Consider the following 27,041-nt stretch of genomic DNA (forward strand, 5'->3'; position numbering starts at 1 on the left):
GGGCTCCCTGCTCAGCGGGAAGCCTGCTTCTCCCTCTGCTCCTCCCCACTGCTCATTCTCTCCCTTGTTCTCTCTCAATAAAAATAAAATCTTAAAAAAAAAAGTATGGGAGCAAACAGGTTTAGCTTGCTGTACTAATACTGAGGGGGTAGGGTGATGACTGGACAGAAAATAAAAATACAACCATGTGATTCAAATATTTTAACTATTATTGAAATAAAAAGTTAAAGAACTGATCATAAGCTTTCAGCGAACAAATTACAAGTCAGAGTATATAAATAACAGGTATTTTGAGAATTACCATTAACATTAAAAAGATGAAAGCAGAGATTCCTAAGATAAGGATTTCTTTGTTCCCTTTGCTTTCCACGTGCAGTTTCCGATAATATGGTCCAATGAGGTAAGTCTTTATAACAAGACACAGAAGAAAAGCAGCAGCTAGTGAGAAGAGGATCTGACCGACCAAAGCCAGGATCCGCAGGGTCTCCATGACAACACTAGGAGAGAAGAAACGAATGTCATTTCACCTCCGAAACACATTTCCCTAACTAACACCCCATAAAATGGGCTTTCACTCGTTTTTCTTTGATGTTACAAAATAAGTTTCCCAAATCACATTTTTATTTCCAAACACTAAAAACCTATCAATCACATTAATTCTAAGTAACTTGGTTCAATTTAAGTTATCTGAATCGAATATGGAAGTGGCTGCTTTGCCGTCAGCTGTGAAACAAACACATCTTACAGAGTATGAGGACTCCTGGCCGCCGCTCAAACAGCTCCGTGACTGTAACAAAATCCCTCATCAGGAACTAGCGCCCACTGGGAATTCCTCCTGAGGCAACTGTCACCCCGCAAGCTCTGCACTGACGGCACGGAGACAGAACCCCAGTGACCCGCAGCAAAACAGCTCCTCGTGGCCGAGCCAGAACTCCGCATTTTGTGTCTGTTTAGTCTCAGAGAACAGGATTCTGTCCGAAGCTCTTTTTAGAATATGCTATTTACCTCGCAGAACAAATTCTTAAGATCGCAGTCAAAAACTTTAAGAAAGGCACTACTGCATGTTTAGAGTATTTACAATGAGTATACGTATTTTTTATTTAATTAGTTTTTAAAAACTTAGTTCTCCATCATATTTAGGAAACTTATCTAGTCTAGAATTCTGGTTTAAAAGTTCCCAATGGAAGAATACAGATCTGATTACTAGGAGAGGATGCATCACTGCAGTCAAAGCCTGAAGTAGCAGCCGTGCCACACGACTGATCACGTGGGGGGAAGGCTCCACGCGGGTTCACCAAGAGGGAGGCAGGCGTGTGGACCTGGGGTCTGCAGCCCTCGCAGGCCTGCACAGAGCGAAGCAGGCTGGGTCCACCTCACTCCCCGGCCAGTCTTCCCACCCCATTCATGCGGTACCTGCCCTGGGCCCGGCACCCCACACTCCTCCCCGAGGTGCCGTCACCTCCCCACAAGGCTGCACTAACCTAATTGGTCTCGTGATGCTCCAGAGGCCAGAACCACCCTAGCAATACCAGACAAGCCCAGGCTTCCTGGCCCAGTGCAACTGCCCCCTCCCTCACCCGCAGCAGCCTCTGTTCTCTGGAGGCCCACCTTCCCTCCGGCGGCAGGACCTGTGCACCAGGCCCCCCCCTGGGGGGCTCCCCGCCACCCCATGGCGCCCTCTGTGTTTCCAACTCAGAGGCCCTGCCAATGTGACGTGGCCGTCCATTGTCCGCCACTCCTCACCCTACTCCGCTCCTCTGCACACTTACCTGACCAGAGCCCTTCCGGTGACCGCTCATGCACTCACTGCTCATTATCCTCCCCAAACACTCGGCTCACCTCTCTGCCCTGAGCACTGGAGCTGCGCCCTATCACCCCACTTTTGAAAGGGTCTGCAGTCTGATGGGTAGAAGATGCTTCCTGCCTTATGTGGCAGCGTGAGCATCTTCCATTTACTCATTTCTAGGTTCGCTGCTCACCTATTTTTTAACTGGGCTATTCAAAGTTTTCTTACTAATTTGTAGATCTTTATGAAGTAAGAAACTTAACTCTCTTTAATATGTTTACAAATACTTTTCCCATTTGTTTTTGGCCTGCTTACAAAATGTGTACCTGCACATTTCAGAGCACGTGTGCACATGTGTGCGCACACCTGTGTACTTATGTACTTACAAGCACGTGTGTATGTGTATACTCAAATACCCACAGTATAAAACTTTCATGCAGTAACACTGATCACTTTTCATGTCCTTTATGGCTTCTGGAATTTCTGCTCTACTCGAAGCCGAGGGCCCTCATCTTCAATATTATAAACAAATCCATCCATACTTTCTTCTAGAATTTTCATGATCTTGCAAGATTTAATAATTTAAATCACTATTTTTAAAAAGTATTCTTTAGGGACACCTGGGTGGCTCAGTTGGTTGAGCGTCTGCCTTCGGCTCAGGCCATGATCCCGGGGTCCTGGGATCCAGCCTCGCATTGGGCTCCCTGCTCAGCGGGGAGCCTGCTTCTCCCCCTCCCTCTGCCTCTCCCTCTGCTTGCGCACGATCTCTAAAATAAATAAATAAATCTTTAAAAAAGAAAATAAAGTGCACACTTCAGTGGTTTCTAGTATGCTCACTGAGGTGTGCGCCCACCACCACCGTCTGTTTCAGAGTGTATTTACCATCCATCAGCGCTCCTGACAGCCACTGATCTACTTCCTGTCTGTGGATTTGCCTGTTCTGGACGCTTCACATAAGTGGGATCACATGATATGTGGCCTGTGTGTCTGCTTCCTTCATAAGCGTGATGTCGTCGAGGTTCATGGGGTTGTACGTGGCCTATGTCAGGGCTCCATCCCTTGCCCCACGGCTGAATATCCCGCTGTGTGGTCGCAGCACTCTATCCAGTCAGTAGCTAATGGACATGTGAGTGTCCGCTTTTCAGCAACTATGAATAAAGCCGCTATGGACATTCATACACAAGTTTCGTACTTTTTATTGTGGTAAGATATTGATAACATAGAATTACCACTTTAACCATTTTAAAGTATGTAACTTGTGGCGTCAAGGATGTAAACCCTGTTGTGCTACCATCACCCCCACACACAGGCTTTTATGTGGACAGATGTCTTCACTTCTCTTGGGTAAACACCTTGGACTGGAACAGCTGAGTCTTTGGGCAACTCTATTAACCTTTTGAGGAATACTGTGTATGATCTGACTCCATTTTTTACAGATTAACATAATACAGAACATCTTTTCTACATCATTAAAACTATTATGTCTCATGGCTAAAGTGGAATAATATCAATAGGATCAATACACATACTAGATTTTTTAATTGGAAAAATAGAAAACTTCCCAAAGCTTCCTGAGACATGTCCTACGGTGACAGTTGTACCTGCAGCTCTTTGTGGAGGCTCTGCTTCCCATTTGGTAAGGAGACTCTCACCTCTACAGGTCATAATTTACTGTACACTTCTTAAATAGAACGCCAATGATTTTCAACTAAAGTTGCAAATCTTCCTTTGCTGTCCAAATTTTCTTCAGTTACTTATACTGAAAATCTGTAGCCAGAAGGAAAAAGAACTGGCTCTGAGTTATAGGTTGTGACGAGAGGTGTTACTTTTCTGATAGTTAAAAAAAACTGAATCAGAGGAAAATGACAAGAGGGCCCTCTCAATAAACTGACTAACAGTTCTATCCACCAGGTGGTGACCTAGACCCTCTGCAGGATTCTCTCCTGCAACCTTCACACAGCCCATGAGGCAGGTACTATTTCCATACCATCCCCACTGTTTTTTTTAAGATTTTATTTTTTAAATAATCTCTATACCCAACGTGGGGCTCGAACCCCCACCCCAAGATCACGAGTCACATGTTCCACGACTGAGACAGCCAGGCGCCCCACCCCATCCCCGTTTTCAGGGAGAAAACTGAAGCCTAGAGATTGCAAGGCTGGTAAGTGGCCAGTGCTGGAGCTCCAGGGCCTGAGCCTTAACCTCTGGAAATCTCAGTTCAAAAGCTATTCATTTCTTCTACTTTCCCTGCCAGGCAGAGAAGAGATCTTAATCATTTTAGGATTGCTGAAACTTAATATAACATCTGGCAAAAGGTAAACATCAAGGTGAATCTTATTAGAATTATCTGACAAAGATTTTAAGCAGCCATCAAAAATAGGATTCAACAGTAATTAAAAATTCTCTTGAAAGAAATGCAAATATAGAAAATCTCAGTAAAGAAACAGAAGTCATAAAAAGGAGGACCAAATGGAAATCATACAACCAAACGATATACAGTTGACCTTTGAACAACATGGGGGTTGGGGGATACTAACCGTCTGCACAGGCAAAAATCTGCATATAATTTTTGACTCCCCCTAAAACTAATAGCCTACTATTGACCAGAAGCCTTACTGATAACACAGTCGATTAACACATATTGTGTGTATGAATTACATATTATATTCTTACAATAAAGTTGGTATAGGAAAAAATATGGTATTAAAAAGTTATAAGGAAAATAAAATATGTTTACAGCACCGTCCTATGTATATCCGTGGACCTAGCATTGTTCATTCGTCAACTGTAATAACAAAAATAAAAATCTTGCTGGGTGGGTTAAATAGAGTGAAGAAAGAGGACAGAATCTGTGAACTTAAGGAGAGATTAACAGAATTTACCTGGTCTGAACAACAGAGAGAAAATAGGAAAAAAAAAAAGTCATTTCAGAGGCCTGTGGGACGTAATAAAACCTCTGGAGTCCTAGCAGGGGACAGCATGTGGGACTGAAACAATATTTGAGGAAACAATGGCTGAAAAATCCTAAATTAGTCAAGAGACACAACCCTACAGATTCAAGAAGCCAAGCAAACTCCAAATAGGATACACCCAGAGTGTTACGGATTGAATGTACCGCTCCCCCCTCCATTCCTATGTGAAGTCCTGACATGATGGTGTTAGGAGGAGGGACCCCCGGAAGGTGATTAGGATTAGGTGGATCATGAGGCTGAGGCCCTGAGGTGGGGTCAGTGCCCTCATCATAAAAGACCAGAGACCTTCTGTGCTGCGCACCCTCTGCCACGTGAGGACACAGCAAGAGGACAGCTGTGTGAAAGTGAGCTCTGGTCAAGAACTGAATCTGCCAGCACCTGATCTCAGACATCCAGCCGCAAGACTGTGAGAAAATTTGTCTGTGGTGTTGTTAGAGGAGCTGAACCAATGAAGACACCAAGATGCACCACAGTTAGATTTCTGAAAACTAAAAACAAAGAATGAATCTTAAAAACAACCAGTGAGAAACTACTCCTTTAAGTGAGTAATTCTCTGTAACTTGTGTTTGGAAAAAACACAAATTTGAATGGCAGCCAATTTCTCATTGAAGCCATTGGGGGCCAGAGAAGTAGCACATTTTTCAAGTGTTGGAAGAAAAGAACTGTCAACTGCAAAATCCATATCTTGTGAAAATGTCCTTCAAGAATGAGGGGAGATAAAATGTTCTCAGATGAAGAAAAACTATGAGAATTTGACACCAGAAGCAGACTAACTATGAAAGAATGACCAAAGAAAAGTCCTCAGACAGAAAAGAAATTATAACAAAGGAGATCTTGAACTCAAGGAAGCAAGTAAGAATAAAAGAACTGGTGAAAATATAATAGATAATCCTCATGAGTTTAAAAATCCTATTCGATTATTGAAGCAAAGTTAATAAACCCATCTGATATGGTGCTCAATATAAGTAGGGAAAATACAACAATTATATTTAAAAAGTAGGGAGAAGAAAGGGAACTAAATGGAAATAGGGTTCCTACATTTCACAAGAACAGGTGAAGTGTCGACGGCAGCAAGCTGATTATGGTAACGTGTGTACTGCAGTGCTTAGAGTAGCTACTAAAGTAACTATACAAAGTAATACACTCAAAAACATGCAATCCTTAAAAATATGCAAGTAACCCACAAGGAGGTAAGAAAAATGTAAAAGAGGAACAAGAAACAGAGAAGACAAATAACAAAACAAGAGACTTAAGTCCTAACATCAATATTTACCTTAAATGCAAATGGTTTCAACACTAATTAAGACAGAGTGGATTAAAAAAACATCATTAGCAATACCTTGTCTATATGAAACTCATTTCAAATACAATGGCATAAACAGACTGACAGTAAGAAGATGGAAAAGACAGACCACTGTAGACATTAATAAAGAACAAGCAGGACTGGCTATATTAATATCAGATAAAGTGAATTTTAAAATAAGGAAAATCACTAGAAATAAAAGAAATACTACATAAGATAACAAGATCTATCTACCCGGAAGACAAAATGTATGCACTAAACAAAACAGCCCCAAAATACATAAAGCAAAAGCTGATAGAGCTAGAAGAAGAGATAGACAAATAAACAATTATAATTGGGGATGTTAATAACCACCTTCCTCAACAATTGTTGGAACCACAGCAAGAATAGAGAAAAACTGAACAATGCAGCGAACAAACAGGATCTGACAAAAAAAAAAAAACTCCACTCAACATCAGAATACACATTTTGTTTTCAAGTGACTTGGGAGCACTTATCACAGACCATATCTGAGGCCACAAGACAAACCTCAACAAATTTAAAAGATTTAAAATCATACAAAGTGTGTTTGTTTTGTGACCACAGTGGAATCAAACTAGAAATCAGTAAGATAAAAGACAACAGGAAAATCTCCATAAACACTTGGAAATTAAGCAACAGACTTCTAAATAATCCATGGGTCAAAGAGGAAGCATCAAAGGAAATGTTTTACATTAACTGAGCTGAATGAAGATAAAAATACAATGTATCACAATAAAAGAAATGCAGCTAAGACAGTGTTGCAAGGAAAATTTGTAGCGCTAAGTACAGTAGAAAAGAAAAAAGGTTTCAAATCAATAATCTACATTCACAGCACAAGAACCTAGAAAAATATAAGAGCAAAATAAACTCAAAGCTAAGGGGGAAAAAAGGAAAGGAGGAAGGGAAAAGAATAGGGGGGGAAAAGGGTAGAAGCCAATGAAATTAAAAACAGAAAAACAAAGAGAAAAACTAATAAAACAAAGAGGTGGTAATTTGAAGCAATTAATAAAATTGCCAAACCTCTAGAAAGACTGACAAAGAAAAAGAGAGAGAAGATGCAAGTTACCAACATGAGGAGCAAAACAGATCCTACAGACATCAAAAGGATGATAAAGGAACATTATAAACAATTCTACACATATAAATTTAACAAATGAAATGGAATGGACCAACTCTGAAAAACCAAGCTACCACAACTCAACAAAATGTAGTAGATAATTTGAATAGCCTTATTAACCACTAAGCAAATTGAATTTGTAATTTAAGAAAAATCTCCCAAAAGAAATCTCAAGACCCAGGTGGTTTCACTAGAGAATTCTACCAAATATTTAAGGAAGAATTAACAGTTTTATACAATGTTTTCCAGAAAACAGAGAGAGAAGGAACATGTCCCAAATCATGTTATGAACCTCGAATTATCCAAATAAAAACCAGAAAAGGAAATTACCATAAAAGAAAGCTACACATCAATACCTATCGTGAACTCAGACATAAAAATTCTCAACAAAATATTAGCTAATTGTATAAAATGTATAAAAAGAATTATATACCACAACCCCTGCAAGGTGGGATTCATTCTAGGTATTCAAGGCTGGTTTGACTTTCGATGTAATCCACTGTATCAACTGGCTAAAGAAGAAAAATCATACAATCGTATCAACAGACGTGGAAAAAGCTTTTGACAAAATCCACCATGCACTAACAATAAAAACTCTGAGCAAACTCAGAAGGGAATTCCTTAAATTGATAAAGAACATCTACAAAAAACCCCACAGTGAACATCACATTTGATGGCGAAAGAGTGGATGCCTTCCCTCTAAAATGAGGAAAAAGGCAGGAACATCCACTCTCATGTTACTCAACAAAGTACTGGAAATGCTAGCCAGTGAAGCAAGGTAAGAAGAAATAAAAGGCATATAGATTAGAAAGGAACAAATAAATTAAATGACAGATCTCGGCATTTCAAGGTGGTTCCAAAAGAAATTTCAAAAAAGTCTATTAACTTGTGACCTACGGTATCATCACTGCGAGACATGAAATAAATAAATGTAGCATCTGGAAACACTCAAAGCCCAATATTTATATGCACATAGTATATTTGCTTAAAACAAACTCAAGCTTATAGTCCTAACCCATGTGTAATTTACCTTTAAATTTTATGAGGCTCCTTACATTTTCCAAGTGATTTATTTTCTGGCTGGTGTTCTTGTAATAGGTTCTATACACCATGTAACCTATGACTTTCTGGATACATTTATTTTTCCACTTTTCAATTTGACTTCTCTCTGCACATGAACCTAAGCAAGTGCAGTTCAGGTTTTGGTATTATTTTATTGGAAGAAGGGAAAGAAGGATCAGGCGAAATGGTAACGGTGGAGACACTGACAATGATAAATCCCCACAATGATGGTGAGCATGCACGCTCATGCACACGCACAATCACATACATGCACACACGCAATCACGCACACAATACTAACAATGATAGATCCCCACAATGATGGCGTGCATGCATGCTCACGCACGTGCACAATCACATACATGCGCACACGCAATCACGCACATGGTCACACACACACACACCCCATGTTCCAGGCACTGTTCTAAGCACTTTTATACTGTAACCCATTTAATCCTAACTACTCTGTTAGGGAGTGACCTCACCCTCACTTTCTAGATGACAAAACTGAGGAAGAGTGAGGTTAAATAGCTTGCCCAAGGTTGACGGAGCTGGAGCCCGGGCAGCTAGACTCCAGAGTCTAAGCTCTCAGTCTGCGCCACACAGGCTCTGAACATCTCTTCAGAAAGAGGCATTAAATAGCATTTTTATAAACAGATGATGGGAAACTAGAAGCCCAGACTGTGCGATGAAGCCACGTGGCACACTGACCTGGAGTAGGCACCTGCTGCAGCTTGGATAAGGGTGGGCATGCCAGCTATGAACAAGCCCAGCTGCACGTCCTGCACGACGAGCATCCCAAGCAGCACCGCGCTGTAGTCGATGTCACCTGCTGGAGGAAAAACCTGTCAGTAGCACAGGTTTATAATAATTTAAAGTGTCCCAAGTCAAAATACAATCGTTGTGCACATGTCCAAAATAATTCAAGTAATTTTGATACTTTAACAGAGTATAGACTTTAAAAGCTCTTTGAGAGCAAACACTGAAACATCTTAAACATTAAATAACTTTTTGTAACGAAAATCTCGTTTATTTCATTTCTACTACCGTTTACTTATATAATTACAGAAAAAATGCCATCATAAAAAGAAGGCTTGGGACGTGACTATGACGGGCCTGGACAGCCAATTTCACTCTGCGTCCCCAGAACATAGGAAGCAGCCTTCATGTCCAGCCTTTATGGCTCCGCTAAGCTATTCGGGAGACCTGGCCTCGCCCCCTTCTGGTCGCACCTCCAGCCCACTATCACCGCTACACTGAGCATCTGTCCCTGAGACAAACACAGATCTGCTAGAGAAACACGGGCTCACCAGGTGGACGAACAGAAAGGTAGTACCCAGGGCTGCCTGAAGGGACGCCGCCACTCCTCTACAAAGACAACAGAACACGGAGACCATTTTCCCCAACTCAATGCGTCACGTGGGCCTCCGACATCTCCATTTCCAACCAGCAGTTCTGGCTTTGGACCAAACTTTTTTTTTTTTTAAGATTTTATTTGTTTAATTTGAGAGAGAGAGAGTGAGGGAAAAAGCACAAGTAGGGGGGAGCGGCAGAGGCAGAGGGAGAAGCATGCTCCCTGCTGGGCAAGGAAGCCCAAAGCGGGGCTCGATTCCAGGACCCTGAGATCATGACCTGAGCCAAAGGAAGACAATTAACTGGCTGGCCACCCAGGCGCCCCTGGACCAAACTTTCAAAGGTGTTTCTAAACACTAAATTGTCATGTTCCTCACCCCCAACCCCGTAAAATAAGCTTTTTTTTTCCTTAAACAAAAAAAAAAGCTACCCGTAAGAACAGATATTTAAAGGCCAATCTAATAGGTGTAACCTTATGGAAAAGAAAAAGAATGAACAAACCAAATAAAATAAAAATCCCTTATCACCAGAGCAAAAGTCACACTTGATCCTTCCAGGAGGCTTCTTTTATTTTCCACGCAGTTAAATTTTTGGTGAACAGAGTATCTTGCCTTAGTTCTTACACCATTCTGAACGGATAATCCCATCAGGTTGTTACTGCGTCCTTGGGGGTTGGGCATCTTAGTAGGCAGGAATCCTTCCCTCACAACAAATAATGGAGGCGTGGGACACTTTCAACAAACACCTCCGCGGGTTCATGACCCCTGACTCTCTTGACCTTGGGAAATCTGCTAGGTCCCGTGCTCGCAATGACACGGCCGTCTTCCTCCCCAAGTCCTCACACAAGATTAAGGTAGTTCAGCCCTGTGCCCAGGAGGGTGCTTCTTCTTGACTTTGAGGAAATACAAAATCTCCAGTCACACCTTACTTTTTAGAAATGGCATTTGACGACACACTGCCAGCATCTTCTAAATGTTTTTTTAAATTCTGTTCTTTGTTCACAGTCCAAGGTCTTAATTCAGCGAGCATGAACTATCTGCCACCAGGGGGCAGGCAACAGGGAACAGGTTCTCAGGAAGCCCCTGCAGAGAAGCAGCTCACTGAGCCGGAAGGGAAAGACGTGGGAGAGACGCGCACCCACCGTAGTGACTGATGGGAAAGGTAAGCGGTACAGTCGAGACCCAGGTGAAAGTAATTACTCAGACTTAACTATTAAAAATTAAAGATACCACTTTCAATAAAACTGTATTTTGCACTAAGTTTAATTTTTGTGCTTATCACTACTATAGCATTTATTTCTTTCCTCTTTTCTATCCCTTTTATTAAATACTTTAAATGTAAGGAAAATAAAGAATATGATGAATAACCACATACCCATTACCGTGCTTTGCTAAACTGTAAACTTTGGAGACACTGGGTTCAGATTTTTTTTTAAATATTTTATTTATTTATTTGACAGAGAGAGAGACAGCGAGAGAGGGAACACAAGCAGGGAGAGTGGGAAAGGGAGAAGCAGGCTTCCCACAGAGCAGGGAGCCCGATGCAGGGCTCGATCCCAGGACCCTGGGATCATGACCTGAGCCGAAGGCAGTCGTTTAACCAACTGAGCCACCCAGGTGCCCCTGGGTTCAGATTTTTGACAAGAAGTAATAAGACCCTGGAGACAGTATGTACGTTGGTTGCCGTAACAACGGGCAGCGGAGTCCATCGGCAATGGCCTCTAACTTAAAGAAGGCAAGCATGGCATCATCTGCCCAGCAAAAAAGAATGAGTCCTAACCAGAGCTTACTGAAGAGCAGGAACAGGAAATCCGGGAAGCTTTTGATCTCTTTGATGCTGATGGAACTGTGACCACAGATGTTAAGGAACTTAAGGTGGCAATGAGGGCACTGGGCTTTCAACCCAAGAAAGAAGAGATCAAGAAAATGATAAGTGAAATCGATAAGGAAGGGACAGGAAAAATGAACTTTAGTGACAAGGAGTTGGGTGAGAACCTCACTGATGAGGAGCTACAGGAAATGATCGATGAGGTTGACTGAAATGGAGATGAAGAAGTCAATGAGCAGCAGTTCCTGTGCAACATGAAAAAGACCAGCCTTTACTAAAATCAGTCTCTTCTTTTCATATTGTGTGAAACCTGGGTTTTGAGAACCTAAACTGTTTTCTCCTACTGACCTCCCTGTATAACTTTAGTAACAATCTTGAATCTCTTCTAGGTATTTGAAAGTGTTCTTTGACATTTAAGTTCTTTGTAAGGTGACCTGCTGATTGCTTCAATTCCCCAGAGCAAAACAAAAGCACATTAGGGTGGTGAAAAGGGTCTTAAAGCTTTCACCCACCTGCATTTGTCTTGTATCACCTCACTCTTGTCATGCATTTCCACACTGATGCCACCCCAGAACGACTTCTTAGACAAGCACATGTTGTATCCACGCCACCAGAAGCAGGGGCATCTCCTCGATGTTTCTAGTTTAACTGACACCTGAGTGCCGCTTTCTCTTTTATAAAACCCATGAACTTACTCATGTGCATTTGGATGTGTTTGTGCTGTTTGTTTTGTCTTAAAAATAAAGCTTTTCTTATTTAAAAAAAAAAAAAGAAGTAATAAGACCCTGGAGACACTACGGGTACTAACAGTAAGCCCCCCACCCGCAGCTGGACCCCTCCTGCCACACCCCCAATCACCACCTTAGTTTTCATGCTGATTATTCCCTTGAGGGTTTTTCTGCTTTAACATAATAACATCTATGCATTTGGGAACAACACTGAGTTTATTATTTTGTAATTATAAACTTTATATAATATAGTCAATATTTCTGCAACTTGCTTTTTGTTTTTGCTCACCATTATGTCTGAAAATTATCCATTGCTGATGCATAAAGATCTCTTTTTAAAACTGCTACAGAATACAGCAACTTACCCATTCCCCAATTGATGGGCACTACTCCAAGCATGCTATGATGAACGTTCTAGCACATCTACTGGGAACACCCCCTTCCCTTCCTTGTGTTTTCACGAGGAGATTCCCCTTTATCACCACTCCCGGCCTCCACCCTGGCCGCATGCCCTACCCTGCCCATACTACTCCCACAGACGGACGTGGTCCACCTGGGCAAGGGGACGGCGAGGTCACAGTATGGGGGCCTCTTGCGGGCTTTCCAGAGGAGGACTCTGCGGGTCCACGCAGCATGTGGCTGATAGCAAGTCTCATTCTGGGAACAGGGACCAAGAGCCACCACCACCACACCTTGTATCACCTTTCATCACAATCAAGCTGCTACCATGACCTCTGGCTGCCTGGCCCTTCGTCGTTCTGTGGGTTCTGAGCACGGGCATGGGAGGCTGGAGCGACCTACTGACCCCTTGGGCGTCTGGGTCCCACTATCCAATGTACTAGCTTGAAATCTTGAGAAGGGAAAAGGAGGATCTGGGCACCACCACAGCCACGTGTGAAGAGGCAGGGCGGCACCCTCGGGCATGCACTGCTTCTGCTCTCGGGGTGCGGCTTTGAGGACACAGCTTTGCACAATTTCAAACTTTCCATAAATTATATCGGACGAGACGTCTTCTGTATTTTGTATTTCTTCTTCACGGCATAATGATTAATTCATTTTTACATCTGTAGCACTCCAGTAGATATGAAAACACCATAATTTAACTGCTCGTTGTATTACTAAAGACTCAGATTACTTAAAATTTTTTGCTATCAAAAATAATTGTTTTGGGGCGCCTGGGTGGCTCAGTCGGTTAAGCATTTTCCTTTGGCTCAGGTTATGATCCCAAGGGTCTTGGGATTGAGTCCGCGTCCTGATGGGGCTCCCCACTCAGCAAGCAGTCTGCTTCTCCCTCTGCCCCTCCCCCTGCTTGTGCTCTCTCTCGCTCAAGTAAAATCTTAAAAAAAATAATTGTTTTGAATATTCTTTCACATTTGAAGAGCTTTCTAGGACGTGTCTCTAGAAATGGAAAGTCTGCTTGTGGCAGTGTTCCCCAAAGTGACTGACCCAGCCCCCACTCCCACTGACAGCGTGTGAGAGCCCACAGTCCTGCCAACACAGGCACGCGAAGGAGACTCCAGGCCAGCACATGTGACGGGCAGCCCGCACCTGCCTTCCCCTAACCACTGCTGAGCCCTTCTTCACGGTTACTCATCACGCACATCTTCTCTTCCCTGAGTTCTCCACCAGGACGTTTTGCCTATTTTCCAACTGGGTTTCCTTTTGTTTTGATTGTTGTTAAAGTTCTTGATGTGTTCGAAGTATCTCCTCCTTGCACCTCTTATATACATAGCAAACGTCTTCTCCTAGTCTGCAGCTTCTAAAAAAACGCTTTTTTTTTTTTTTTTAAGATTTTACTTATTTATTTAAGAGAGAGAGAGAGTAGGCACACAGAGGGAGAGAGGGAGAGGGAGAAGCAGACTCCCCACCAAGCAGGGAGCCTGATGCGGGGCTCGATCCCAGGACCCTGGGATCATGACCTGAGCCAAAGGCAGACGCTTAACAACTGAGCCACCCAGGTGCCCTAAAAAATGTCTTTTTAATAGAAGTTTTACAAGGTTCAATGTGTTCAGGTTTGTCAATATTTTTTTCTTTTGGATTCTGCATCTCGAGTTCAGCGATTCTCTCTACCCTAAGGTCACAGGGTATTTCCCATATTTCTCTCCAGCAGGCTCTGAAGTTCTGCCCTTCACATTGAGGTGTTTAACCCACATTGAGCTGGTTTGTGTGTGTGGCTCAAGGGAGGACTCTGATTTTATTCGTCCGCATGGACAACTAACTCCCACCCCCAGCAGCCCCCAGGCTCCCGTGCCTGTGCGCACCTGGCTGCCCCGCCCCCTCCTCCCCCATCCGGCCTGGACAGCCGAGCTGCTGAGCACAGGGTAGGACCTCAGGGCTTCGCCATCTGCCGCACGAGCCCCTCACGTCAAGTTGACATCGGCTATTCTCGGCCTTTGCTCTTCAATAAACTGCAGGCTCAGTTTGCCAAGTTTCATGAAAAATCCTGCGAGATTTTTTTACTGGGATAGCTGGGAATTTATAAATTTGGGAGAAACAATGTCTTTATGTATTGAGTCTTTTCATCATGAACATGGGCTCTCTCTTCCATAACATTTTGTACTTTTGTCCTCAAAGGTTACACCTATCTTTTCAGAGATTTATTCCTAAATTATTTTTTGTGGCCATCATAAAGTAAAGCTTTTCTTCCCCCCAAATTACATTTTCTAACGGTCCTGCAGGTGCGACATTTTAGCCTGAGAGTTTAATTATAAATTTCTACAAAGCCCAAGTCTGTCAGTATGTGCACCCACCTCCCAAACCTACAACCCTGTAAATACTCCTACCTTACTACAGTTCAGAGTTTCAGGCTGGCCTTCTACAAAATGAAAAAGCCTTCCTCCTAACAGTCCATACATAAACTACATGAGGCCCTTGTGTGTGAGGTTAATGAAATTTGCCAACCTGGAAACATGCCTGTCCAAGCTCCTTTGCTTTCTTGCATTCCAGTGCCCAGTGCGGGGCTGGATGGGCAGCCATGCTCTCGAGCCTGCGTTGTCTTACGACGCCCTCCCTTCTACCTGCTCCTCGGTGACAACTCTGATGGGCGTCCAGCACCCAGCGCGGTGGAGGTGTGGGATCACCGGTGTCCTCGCACGGGTGTCAAGCCCTCCCCTTTGTCCTTGTACTGGGACATGCCTAGGGTACATTCATTTCCCTGTTTCCTGCTCGGTTCTGGAGTGGTGCGTTCAAGTTAAAGGCTCACATCTTTCTCCAGGTCTGAACGTTACCAGCTGTTTTCTGCCCTCTATTCTTCCAGGGCTTCTACCGAATATACACTGAGCCTCTAGCTCGTCTCCCCGTCTCTTGGCATTCTTTCCTACACCTTCTGTGTATACTGTATTCTATCTTTGTGCCTACTCGAATTGAATAGGCGCGATTCCTTCACTTATGTCTGAGTGCCTCCAGCATGCTCATCTTACGGGGTTATGAGACTTTTCCACATCCTGACATCGGGTTTGTTACGGGTCTCACCCAGCCAGCGACGTCCTCATGCACACTGGCACCCAGTGTGTGGGTCCTTATGGAAGTTGTTGTTTTCATTCTCCTACTTCACCGAGGCTGCCCCCTTCACCTCCTGTCACTTGGGTCTCGTGAGCGGTGGTCTTAATCACCGGGCCACGGGGACCCTGGGACCCCCACAGACGAGACAACCAGGCAGTCCAGTTCCAATCCAGGAGGCCGCGTCCATGGCCCACGAGTCAGCAGAAGACACCAGACTGTTTATGACGGTCCTCAGCCTCTGGTGCAGGACGCGCGGCGCCAGGCACTGCTGTGCTGCGTGTGGCCGCCGGGGACGCCAGGAGCCCACGGCCACCATCAGGCCCGTGTACAGCAAGGCGGGTCTTACCAGAGAGGCCTGCCCCAGGGCTCTGGCTTTCCCTTTTCATGTGTCCCTCTCATTGCTGTATTGGTGCAGGCAAATATCAGTGTGAAGTTACTACAACATTTCAACCCTGTTTTTTCCTTTTACAAAATAAAAACAAAGCAGTGAACATCACCATAATGAGTTCACATGATGTAAAAAATGGCAGGTGGTCGAAGCGCAGCTGTGCCCCGTGAGACAGCCTGGAATGTCCTCCCCTGAGCTTCTGACGCAGTCGGGCTTCAACACACCCAGTAACGATCAGAGGCCAGAGTCTCACGCACAGAGCTGAAGCTGGTGGTGCCCAAGGGCTGAAGATGCCTTCGACTACCGTACGTTACAGGAGTATGTGAGTCTCCAGCCCCGGCCAGAGTTGGCACCGTTCTGTTTCAGGCCGCAGGTCGGACGCACTCGGCGACCTCACGTGAGCGCAGCGCTGACTCGGGTGCGGCACACTCACCTCCTAAACCACCAATTTCCATTTTCCAACATGGATTCATTTCTTTTGAACATGGTCCTCAAACTATCCTAAATTAACAAGCATGTAAACACCACTTTCTTAGTCCAGTGGAGATTTGGAAAAGCTGAACACCGTGACTGCTAAGCGGGCTCCAAGGACGGAGGCAGAGTTGTAATTTTTCCAGAAGCCCTTCAGAGTGAATTCAAGTCAATGACACACCTAATACTTCAACACATACTTACAGCACATCACCACCTACCTTCTTTTTCACCCCGGGCACTGCCCACGAGGAATCTGGACACCAAGGGTGTGCTCGATAAGGACAAGCAAGTAGAAATAAAGACGCTCTGAGTGGGTCTGATCTGTAAAAGGTGTCCCCATAACAAGCCAAATGCGATCATTAACAGCGTCATATAACACGGTCCTTGTAAGGCTATCTTCCACACCTTCAAAAGAACACATTCGTTTACACACATTAGTGACGACACGCAGAGCACACACCGCGCTCACGGGCCTCCATCTCTCAGGAAGGCGCTCTGCCGTAAACACCCCATCAGCACAATACCCGAAGCCGTGATCTGAACACAGTAAAAACAGTGACCACTCCTGTCGGCTTCCGGAGTGCTCAGTGTTGTCACAGGGACTGAACGCACGCCTCTCTCCGTGTGCACATGTCCGTGCACATATAACCTAATCCTCACAGCACGTCTCCACGGCGGACTTCCCCAGATGAAAGCACGTGGTCCCATGGAAGCCAGCAAGGCTCAGTAATCAAATACCATGAGGCACCTCAGTGTTTCTTACCGCTGTGTTAGACGTGATGGAAAATGTGGAGGAAATCAGGTTGGATGCTAACTCTCCAGGGTTTTCAGCTGTGTTGAGGAGACACGGTAATAAAGACTATCTGACATTCATACAAACAGGAATGGTATCTACTGACAAAAGAAATCATCCTGACACTCATCCTATCCTACTGGAAAGCACATGTTTCTTTTCTTCTCGCCCCACACCCTCTCAGGCAAAACCAGCTCCCGCCCCCAAGCCCTCTGGCAAGAACGTGGGGGGGCCCAGAGTGGGGGCAGGAGGGGCTCAGCGCAGAGGCTCTGAGGCCAACTACGCTCAAGGCCCCACAGGCTGGCCAGCCTCGTCGGCGTGTTAACACACCATTCACCTTTCGGTGCTCCGAAGGATGTGGCCTTTTCCTCCCCTGCTCTGCCTCTTGGTGAAAAGCTACCCTTCCCTCAAAATCACAGCACTGTCTTTGGGAATCAGGGCACCCGGGAGGCTCTTCCTAAGGCTAGGTTCTGATTCCTACCGTGGACCTCCCCACAGCCATAACTGGCTGCCAGGCTGCGTGTCCACCACAGAAGCTTCCAACTTCCCGAAGTGAATTACAAGAGCCTCCCAACACAGCCAAGTCCCAAGCCAAATGGCGGGAGACTCACAGAGGCAACAGAACTGGGGGCTCAGCCCTGAGGGCAGAGTGGTCCGTTCTGTGCCACTCGGCTCTGGCCAACCCAGGCCCCGGTGCTCCTTCCAGAGAAGCCAAGGTCCAGATTCCACACTCCTTACTTCCTGCCCTGGCAGTGGTGATGGCCGTCATGGCTAATAGCCTCCAACAGCTCTCCTCCTTCCTGTCACAGCCAGGACTGGTGGGAGGGCCCGGGAGCACCTGCAGAGCTAGCCACAGCTCCTGGGGAGGCGGCATGCTGGATTTTAAGATTTCCAATTTTTTTTTTTAATGTTTTATTTATTTATTTGAGAGAGACAGAGATAGTGAGAGAGAGCATGAGCAGGAAAGAAGGGGAGAAGCAGACTCCCTACTGAGCAGGGAGCCCGATGCGGGACTCAATCCCAGGACCTGATCATGACCTGAGCTGAAGGCAGACGCTTCACCGACTGAGCCACCCAGGCGCCCCAAGATTTCCAAGTTTTAGGTAGCCCCTCCTGTAAGCAGCTGGGGCATTCCTGCCCGCAAGGGAGCCCGGAGCTCGGAGCTCAGGCCTGACCCTGTCACTGGCTGGCTGGCTGTGCACCTTGGGCAGGTAATGGTCTCTCTACTCTGCTTCCTCCATCTGTAGACAAAGGCCAGGCTAATGATTTCTGAGGTCGCTACCACACTTTGATGAGGAGGATGGGTATCTGTCAGCCCAAGAAGCACAGCGTGGAGGGGACGATGGTGGGAAATGTGGGCCACGCAGAGCGTCTGGACCACCCTGCACTCCCAGAAACACAGGCCCTCGGGCCACGCATATCAGAGCCTGACTCAGCAAGGGCCCCAGGTAACTCCCCGAGCCAGGTCAGGGCAGGCCCCTCCCGTGCGTCTGGACCACAGACGCATGCCCTTTCCAGCTCCATTTTCGCGTCTCTGTCCCAGGGCTTCTGTTCACAACCCTACACGTCCTCCTGAAATCCCAGGGTGGAAGCCCCACGAGGCAGGATCACACAGCTGTGCCCACCACCTCCCATTCCGCAGCCACCAGCGTCCGCAGCAAGGGGACTGAGGGAACGAAGGAGGAGCAAAGGGAGAAGACACAGCTCCCACACAGACCTGGGAGGTGTCACGAGGAAAGCCGAGCCCGCGGGGGGAAGGGAAACAACACAGCCAGGCAGGGACACAGCCACTCAGTGGGACGTGCAGTCAGGGGAGGAAGACTCAGCTTTCCTCAGCGCCAACAGCTAAGAAGTTCCCAGACCTCAGTGCTTGCAAGAGCTTCCAATCAGACCTTCCAGTGATCTCACAGGAGACCTAAGGGGGCCTTCCAGCAATTACTACTTCAAACCCGACCGAGTGGTTTCCCACCAGGACGGGGCACACGGCTGACCCGAGACCATGCTGGCTACTTCCAGCTGGCTCTGGAGCTGAGCCCGAGACTTACGCTGGGGAACAGGAAAGGAAAACAACGTGTCACTTGGTAGTGCCGCTTACTAGGCAGAGATAAATCTGCAAGCCCGCCACGGGGGGCTGACAAGCGAGGATCCATGCCAGAGCGGTCCCGGCTCAACAGAGACAAGGTCGCTACATAGGGGCCGGGCCCCCGTTCAAGCGTCCTCCCACTTCTCAGACCACCTCACACGACCTGAAACCGAACCGTGCACACACGTTCACCCTCCTGCGGGTGCACGGCCCCGCGCAGAGGTAAACGGCTGCCAGTGGAAAGCCCAGAACACTCCAAAAGCAGCACCATGCTGACAAGGGCGTGCGGTTTCATACTGTTTAAAACTATGTTCACGTGCTGCTAAATAATATTCTCACTTAACATGAATACTACCGTGGTGAAAAACAGAAATTATGAAAATGCAGAGCCAGAACAAACTTTAATCTTTCAATCCCCTGTGTAGATGACACTGATGTCCAAGGCGTGAGGCACTCCGTTGAGACCGTCAGGCCAGTCGATGCACAGCCAGAACTCTGCCCCTCTCTGTCCCAAACCACAAGGGAACTGAGCTGTTTGCTGTCAACTGCACTCAACTAAACACACACGAGACCCCAGAGGAGCCCGCGCTAGCACGAAGTGGGGACAGCCTCGAGGAGGACCTTCCTGCCCACGGGCCCCTGGCTCCTTGCAGACCCTGCCGGTCCCCGCCAGCCCCTTCAGCACGGCGAACAGAGGAGCGGGGCAGTGTCCTTTCAACTCTGGATCTGAGAAGTCACGTACGGGGGTTAAGCCAGAAGCACACAGAAGGGTATGAAATACCTGGAGGAAACACTAAAGTGATTCAGAATGAGAAGGCGTATCTTGAGAAGCACGTTAAAGGAAGTGACAGTGATCAGCAGATGGACAAATGGAGCTTTCCCCAGAAAGAAACAGCAAAGAAACGAGAGGTCAGAGAGGAACAGGATGAACCAAGGCTGACACTCCAATGCACTTTTCTTTGTCACCGCACAGCTCTCGACGCCTCTCCCAGCACCACGCCGCAGCACGACCACCGCACCCGGCTGCTCCTCGTCTGTCATAGAAACGCCATGATGCGGAGTGAACACCTCTTGTGGGTTCATTTTTTTCAAAAACTTGTGCTGCAGTCTTTCCCTTGGACTGAGAGCTGGCATTCGCACCAGCAGGTTAAGGCTCGTCAGTCACCCTGCCGGGCTGCTCTGCTGCCCAAGTGGCCTGCGCGGCCGGGCCTGGGGGCCTGGGGGCCTGGGGCACTGCGGTCGCCCGCCCTGCCCTTCTGTCCCCTGGCTGCTTTCCTCCTCTGTGAGGGAGGTGCTTCTCATTAGCTCCCTTCCGACTCCCTCGCCCTCCGCTCCGACCCTCAGCGCTCAGAGCGAGCGCGCTTCCTGGATTTCACCGTTTCTGCACGCGCGGTCCCAACTGCGACCGGCCTTCCAGAGACTGGCACTTTACAGGGACAGAACGACAGAATCACAGTTTGCCACTCGTTCAAGAATTAAAGACCTTTTTCCAGGGTAACACACTGAACATCTGATCCTTGTGACAGTTCAGCCTCGAGCAGTGTTGGACCTTCTTGGAGGGACCTCATTATGAAATCTCAAACACGTCACTTCTCAGACCCTTTTTGGAAATCAGCCACATGAAAGCTCATTTTATTTATGCATTGAATTTTCACCGTTTCCAGCATTTTTTATCTTTCAGAATTTACGTTCCAAAAATAGTATCAAACTAGAACCTATTCTAAAATGTTTAATTTGATAGTCCAATCATGGACACACACTGAAAGTAAACAAACTGAATCCATACGATGATAAATTGGGGGCAACAACACCGCTTGGTGAAGGCCTTACCTTTCTCAGCCTTTCTGGGGAGAACTCCAGGCCAACGAGGAACAGAGTAAAGAACACACCGACCTCTCCCAAGGTCTCCACCTGCACAACAGACTGCAAACACAATTGGAAAACCACACAATTTAATGTATTTCCCCTCTGAAGTATACTTCATAGAACAATCTTATACTAACATATTCAGTGGGACCACCCCAAAAAAGCACAGTGTTTTTTTTTTTTAAACTCTTTGAATGTCCTCTGTATCTGAGATAACTTGAACTTCCTGATTGTACTGTTCTTTTCCTTTTTCTTGATTAGCTGAAGGACTCTGGGTCTTCTTTCCTAAGAACTAGCTCATGATGTCACCTGTTTTCAGTTTCAGCAGCTGCCGCTACTCTCTTCATTTCTGCCTGCCTTCACTTTCTCTGGAGGATGGCGCGGCACCGAACCTGAGTGGGGCGTCTGAACCCCGAGGGCCCACTCTCCCGAGGGTCTGCGCACGACTACGTGTACCCACTTTCCCCTGGGAGCCACAGCTGGCCACATCCCACAGGTTTTGAGACACTGTGTTCTTGTGTTCCCTGTTTGTTCTGGTTCTTCGTTTGCTGTTTACTTCCTCTGCCATCATGCGATAATAGAGAATGCTTTCCACGCTGTTCTATTTGGTACCACCTACGTTATTTACACTGTGGTTTCCAGTGCAGCCATGAACTGAACGTCTGAAAGTAAAGCACAGGCCTCCACGCGTCCACGCCCGCCCTGACCTGCTGCACAGGGACATGCACGCAGCCTGCCAGCCGCCGACAGGATGGGCCCTGCCCTCTTCTTCACTGCCATCTCCCTCCATTCGCTTCAACCTTTCTTACCCATCTCATTTTCACTGAATCTTGCTTATTGTACATTTTTCCTGACTCCATCTGCAAACCTGTATCTTTTTTTTTTTTTAAGATTTTATTTATTTATTTGAGAGAGAGAGAATGAGAGAGAGAGAGCACATGAGAGGGGGGAAGGTCGGGAGGGTCAGAGGGAGAAGCAGACTCCCTGCCGAGCAGGGAGCCCAACGTGGGACTCGATCCAGGGACTCCAGGATCATGACCTGAGCCGAAGGCAGTCGCTTAACCAACTGAGCCACCCAGGCGCCCAAACCTGTATGTTTCAACAGGTAAGTTTATTCCACTTCTCCTCACTGTGACAACGCATTTCTGCTCTTACTCCTTTGTCTCCTGGCTTTTACGTTTCCTCACTGCTTTTACGTTTCCTCGCTGCTTTTACTTCTCTTCCCTTTTTATTTATTTATTTTTAAAGATTTTATTTATTTATTTGAGAGAGAGAGAATGAGAGACAGAGAGCATGAGGGGGAGGAGGGTCAGAGGGAGAAGCAGACTCCCTGCCGAGCAGGGATCCGGATGTGGGACTCAATCCCGGGACTCCAGGATCATGACCTGAGCCGAAGGCAGTTGCTTAACCAACTGAGCCACCCAGGCGCCCCTTCTCTTCCCTTTTTAAAACGAAGCTGTAACCTATGACTTCAAAGTAACATGCTTAAACCTGTTCTTCTCAACTTAATGAACACAAGCCTATCAACTTCCTACTAGGAAAAGATAAATATTTGGCACCATCACACTTCCTCCGTGAACCACCTCCCACTTCTGGCTGGTGTGCCCTAGGGTTTTCACCTTGGTCTACCATAATTACATTATTTTCCAAGGTATAGCAGGTTTGTTAGGAATTGTAATATTTGTAGCTTCCAATTGTATTTATTACCTTACTCAGCCTTTACTTATTATTATTCAGCCTTCTTTTTTTTTTAAAGATCTTATTTATTTATTTGACAGAGAGACAGCGAGAGAGGGAACACAAGCAAGGGGAGTGGGAGAGGGAGAAGCAGGCTTCCCGCTGAGCAGGGAGCCCGATGTGGGACTCGATCCCAGGATCCTGGGATCATGACCTGAGCTGAAGGCAGACACTTAACGACTGAGCCACCCAGGCGCCCCTATTCAGCCTTAATTTTTTTTTTTTTAAAGATTTTATTTATTTATTTGACAGAGAGAGAGACAGTGAGAGAGGGAACACAAGCAGGGGGAGTGGGGGAGGGAGAAGCAGGCTTCCCGCCAAGCAGGGAGCCCAACGTGGGGCTCGATCCCAGGACCCTGGAATCATGACCTGAGCCGAAGGCAGACGCTTAACGACTGAGCCACCCAGGCGTCCCCAGCCTTAATTCTTATAAGCAGTCTTGCTGTGAATAAAAAAATAAAAGAGGAAAATACATTTGTATTTGCTATCATTTGTAAATACTCTGGAAAGGGAGGGATGGAACAAGGGCAAGAAGAGATTTTTCATCTACAACTTAAAAATTATTTTTTTTACCCACGCCATTTTGTTCTCAATCACATGGAGATTATCTATTCAGAAAATTGCATTAAAACCATTCTTCCCAGGGGTGCCTGGGTGGCTCGGTCGGTTGAGTGTCCAACTCATGGTTTTGGCTCAGGTCATGATCTCAGGCTTAGGTCATGATCTGAGATCGGGCTCTGCGCTCAGCGAGGAGTCAGCTTCTCTCCCTCTGTGGTGCCCTCTCTCTCTAATAAATAAATCTTTAAAAAAAAAAACAAAAACCAAAACCATTCTTCCCAGAGGTCACCCTGCCAAGTTGAGCCCAGCCCACAAGAGCACCTGCCATGAAGGTCCTGGGCTTTGAGCCCGAGCACAACCTTCCCCGCCCCCTCAGCCAATCAGACCCGCTGTTAAGATTGCTTCGGGATGAGAACTTTTTTCACACCCTCTTCTGTGACCCGGTCTGGAGAAGCTACAGCCATCCTTCTGCCTGGCAAGGCGTCTCAGTTAGCTGTATGGGCGAGGCTGCAAGCGGAGCGCCCACACCTCTCCCTGTCTGCCTGCCCCTCTTCTACCCAGCTAGGAAGGCCAGGGACAGTCTGAGGACTCTGCTGCTTGTTTCTCACCGCCCTGTACTACTCCTTCTGTGTGGGACTCATGATGCTCATTCTTGGCATTCTCTTTTCATTTTGTCTGAATTGTGTGTATTTAGACGACACATTTTGGAGCCCACAAAAGCTTGGGAATCCTTCCTTACTGCCAAAAAGTGCCATCGACACAGGACGAAGCTCACTTCAATCTGTCCAGCAAACAGCCTCTAGTAACAGCAGCCTCAGCACTCGCTGTCTCCTGGGGTTTTCACAATACCCCACATTTAGGCTTCATAATTCCTCACTACTTTACCAGCTTTAAAATATGTTACAAATTTTTAGATTATACATTGAATCCAGCATTTTGAGTTGCTTTCAGTGTCTGAATAATATAGTTCATCCTATTACTGGAAAAAGAATTTCTAAAACTAATAAAATTTAAAGACATGAACAGGATTTTTTCTCTAGTCAAGTCATCCATTCACTAATGAACAAAATTACTTCCTTATGGTTTAGAAATTTCTTATGAAACTTTATAGGGCATCTTCTTTGATATGGTTTGTAAGAAACTTACCTTAACTCAAGTTCAAACTTCAAAACTCTTTAGTCTTGGTGTTTCTTTAGTATTCTGTTAAACAGATACTAGAACGGTTAAATTTCGCTCTTACCTTAATACTGTTTAGTCCTGAAGGCCCCAGAAGCACACCACAGATGATATAACCAAACATCGTAGGCAACCCTATTGTTGTGCACAGCCAGCCACAAGGTAAAGACAGCATTCCTATGGTGACAATGTCCTGGAGCAGAATAAACAAAAGAGAGACACAAACACTCAAGATAATAGTTGGCAAGACAAGGAGACAGGGCTGGTTAGCAGAGAAAGCAGATGTTGTGCAGCCCCGGCCCCTCCCAGTTTCCATTCTGGTCATAATGAAGGCAGGCAGTACCGGGACTGACCTTCCTGGTCTGAGTTTCTCGGCACAGGAGTCAGCCGCTCCCAGCACTCCTTCCTCCCAGCCTGTGCTGCCATCCTCTTTTAAGAAAAGCACAGATTCCGGCTTCCAGAACTAGGCTAGAGACCTGACAGTGTGTCTCGACCCCGCTAGCCTTCCCTGAGCAGGCTGCCCGGGTCACTCCCGTACCTGCTGCCCACTCTGGTCCCAACCCAAGCCGTGATCTCCACCCATAACACTGTCAACTACAAATCTTTACTAGACTGGCTTCCTCAGAGGGCACAGATGTGCGTCTAGCTCAGCCTGGAACCCCAGTCACCTCTGGAGGAGCCGCGTCTCATCCCGCACCCACGGCTACACAAAGCCACACACGACTCCTGAGCCAAAGCCTCTCTGCCTCACCCGATGTTCCATTTCAGTGACAGAGCCTGAGCCTGTAAGAGTAGCTCCCGACTTCAAAAAGACTTCCAAATTTTCACAAGCAAAATTAATACTCATTTTAAATATTAAAATGCCTTATTCCCTTATTCTTTTGGGAAAAAATTAAAGATCAGGAGAAAATGTTTCAAGTCACAGAACACTGGTAGAATCTCTGTTAGGAGGAAGGTCGTGCACCCTATTATGATGCTCAGGAAGTAAAGCTCGATCTCACTTCACATGTATACAAGGAAATGGGAAAGAGGGAGTGGGGATTTTGAGAGCTGAGCAGAAAGACAGACCACCTTTAGGAAGTGGTGATCTGCGCGTGGAATCGTGGCATCTCTAGGCTTGGTCAAGATGTACCGGTTGTTCTGGGAATCGATGAGCATGCTAAGACCCAAATCATCTTCCACTTCCCGCTTTGTAAGGTTTTGCTTGGAATTGGCCTCTTCTTCTTCTACTCTGAGAACTGCCTCAAAATTGACCCCTTTCACCTGTAAGAAGAACCAATATTGTGTAATTAAAAACAAGGAGACGTTCTCAAGTTCAATTTTTAGAGCATAAATTCTATAGAGAAGTGACGGGAATGTTTCTAGTATTCTGTCATATGAGATAAAAGATCGATAAATGCTCATTAACATCAATTAGGAAAATTGTTTCAAATAAAAAAGTGATTTAAGGGTGGAAGTGTTTAGGGTTTCTATTATTTCCAAACACCTGCTCTACTGGACTCAGGGTACAAGCTGTAACAAGAAATACATATTTGGTCTTCACCCCCCTTCCTGGCTGACAGCTCCCACAACCCGTGTAATTTCCTATGTGTAAGGAGCACCTTATGAGCCCTTTGCAACTTCACCTGAGTTCACAGCAGTGAGGGGATTTTTAGAAAGCCACTGGCTACCCACGGGACGGGGCTGGCCACCCAAGGAACCGACCATGTGACCTCCAGGAGGAGGGGGGCTAGAGGCTGAGTTCATCACCAGCCTACACAAGGCAGCTTCCATTAAACCCTTGAAGTATGGGGTTCGGAGAGCTTCCAGGTTGCTCAGCACATGGAGGTGTTCAGCTGGGAGGGAAGGAAACAGGCCCGAGAGCAGGGATGCTGCGGCCACACGCTTTCACCCCTCTTCCAGCTGGCTGTTTCTGAGCTGTATCCGTCACAATGCCCTGGTAACCTAGCAAATAAACTGTCTCCTTGTGTTCTGAGAGCCCGAGGAGGGGGGTGTGGGATCCTCCAAGGTGCAAACTTGGAACCCGTGACTGGCATCTGAAATGGAGGGCCGTGTTGGGCTGCGCCCTTGTCTGCAGGGTCCGCACTGACCCCCACGGTGCCGGGGGCAGAAGTGAACTCCAGGATCACGTGGTAGGGAAAGCCCGATGGCCTGACACAGAAGTGCTCGGTGAGCAGTGCATAAAGGGCACATTCTTTCAAAAAGACACTCACGCGTCCTCCTCCCCTGCCAGGGTCCACGACGTCAGAGAGCAGCCTGCTTGGCGCTCATCCGCCCCGAGCTGTGTTCCCATTTG

General features: G+C 46.4%; 1 protein-coding gene and 1 pseudogene across 2 annotated transcripts in view; one reads left to right on the forward strand and one right to left on the reverse strand.

The window, feature by feature from the left end:
* The window catches only part of TMCO3 (transmembrane and coiled-coil domains 3), a 48,337-nt gene that overhangs the window by 11,429 nt on the left and 9,867 nt on the right, over positions 1–27,041 (reverse strand). Inside the window, exons 5-10 of one of the 2 annotated variants that reach the window (XM_032402562.1) lie at positions 25,817–26,008; positions 24,810–24,938; positions 21,239–21,331; positions 16,751–16,937; positions 8,973–9,093; positions 302–497 (exon numbers count right to left, since the gene is read on the reverse strand). In XM_032402562.1, coding sequence (XP_032258453.1) covers positions 302–497; positions 8,973–9,093; positions 16,751–16,937; positions 21,239–21,331; positions 24,810–24,938; positions 25,817–26,008 — 918 coding nt within the window. The remainder of the gene's footprint in view (positions 1–301; positions 498–8,972; positions 9,094–16,750; positions 16,938–21,238; positions 21,332–24,809; positions 24,939–25,816; positions 26,009–27,041) is intronic. The other variant, XM_032402563.1, reaches the window with a different exon arrangement.
* LOC116631444 lies at positions 11,252–12,224 on the forward strand (annotated as a pseudogene).

Source organism: Phoca vitulina, unplaced genomic scaffold (genome assembly GCF_004348235.1).
Source record: "Phoca vitulina isolate PV1807 unplaced genomic scaffold, GSC_HSeal_1.0 scaffold5, whole genome shotgun sequence".
Taxonomy (NCBI): Eukaryota; Metazoa; Chordata; class Mammalia; order Carnivora; family Phocidae; genus Phoca; species Phoca vitulina.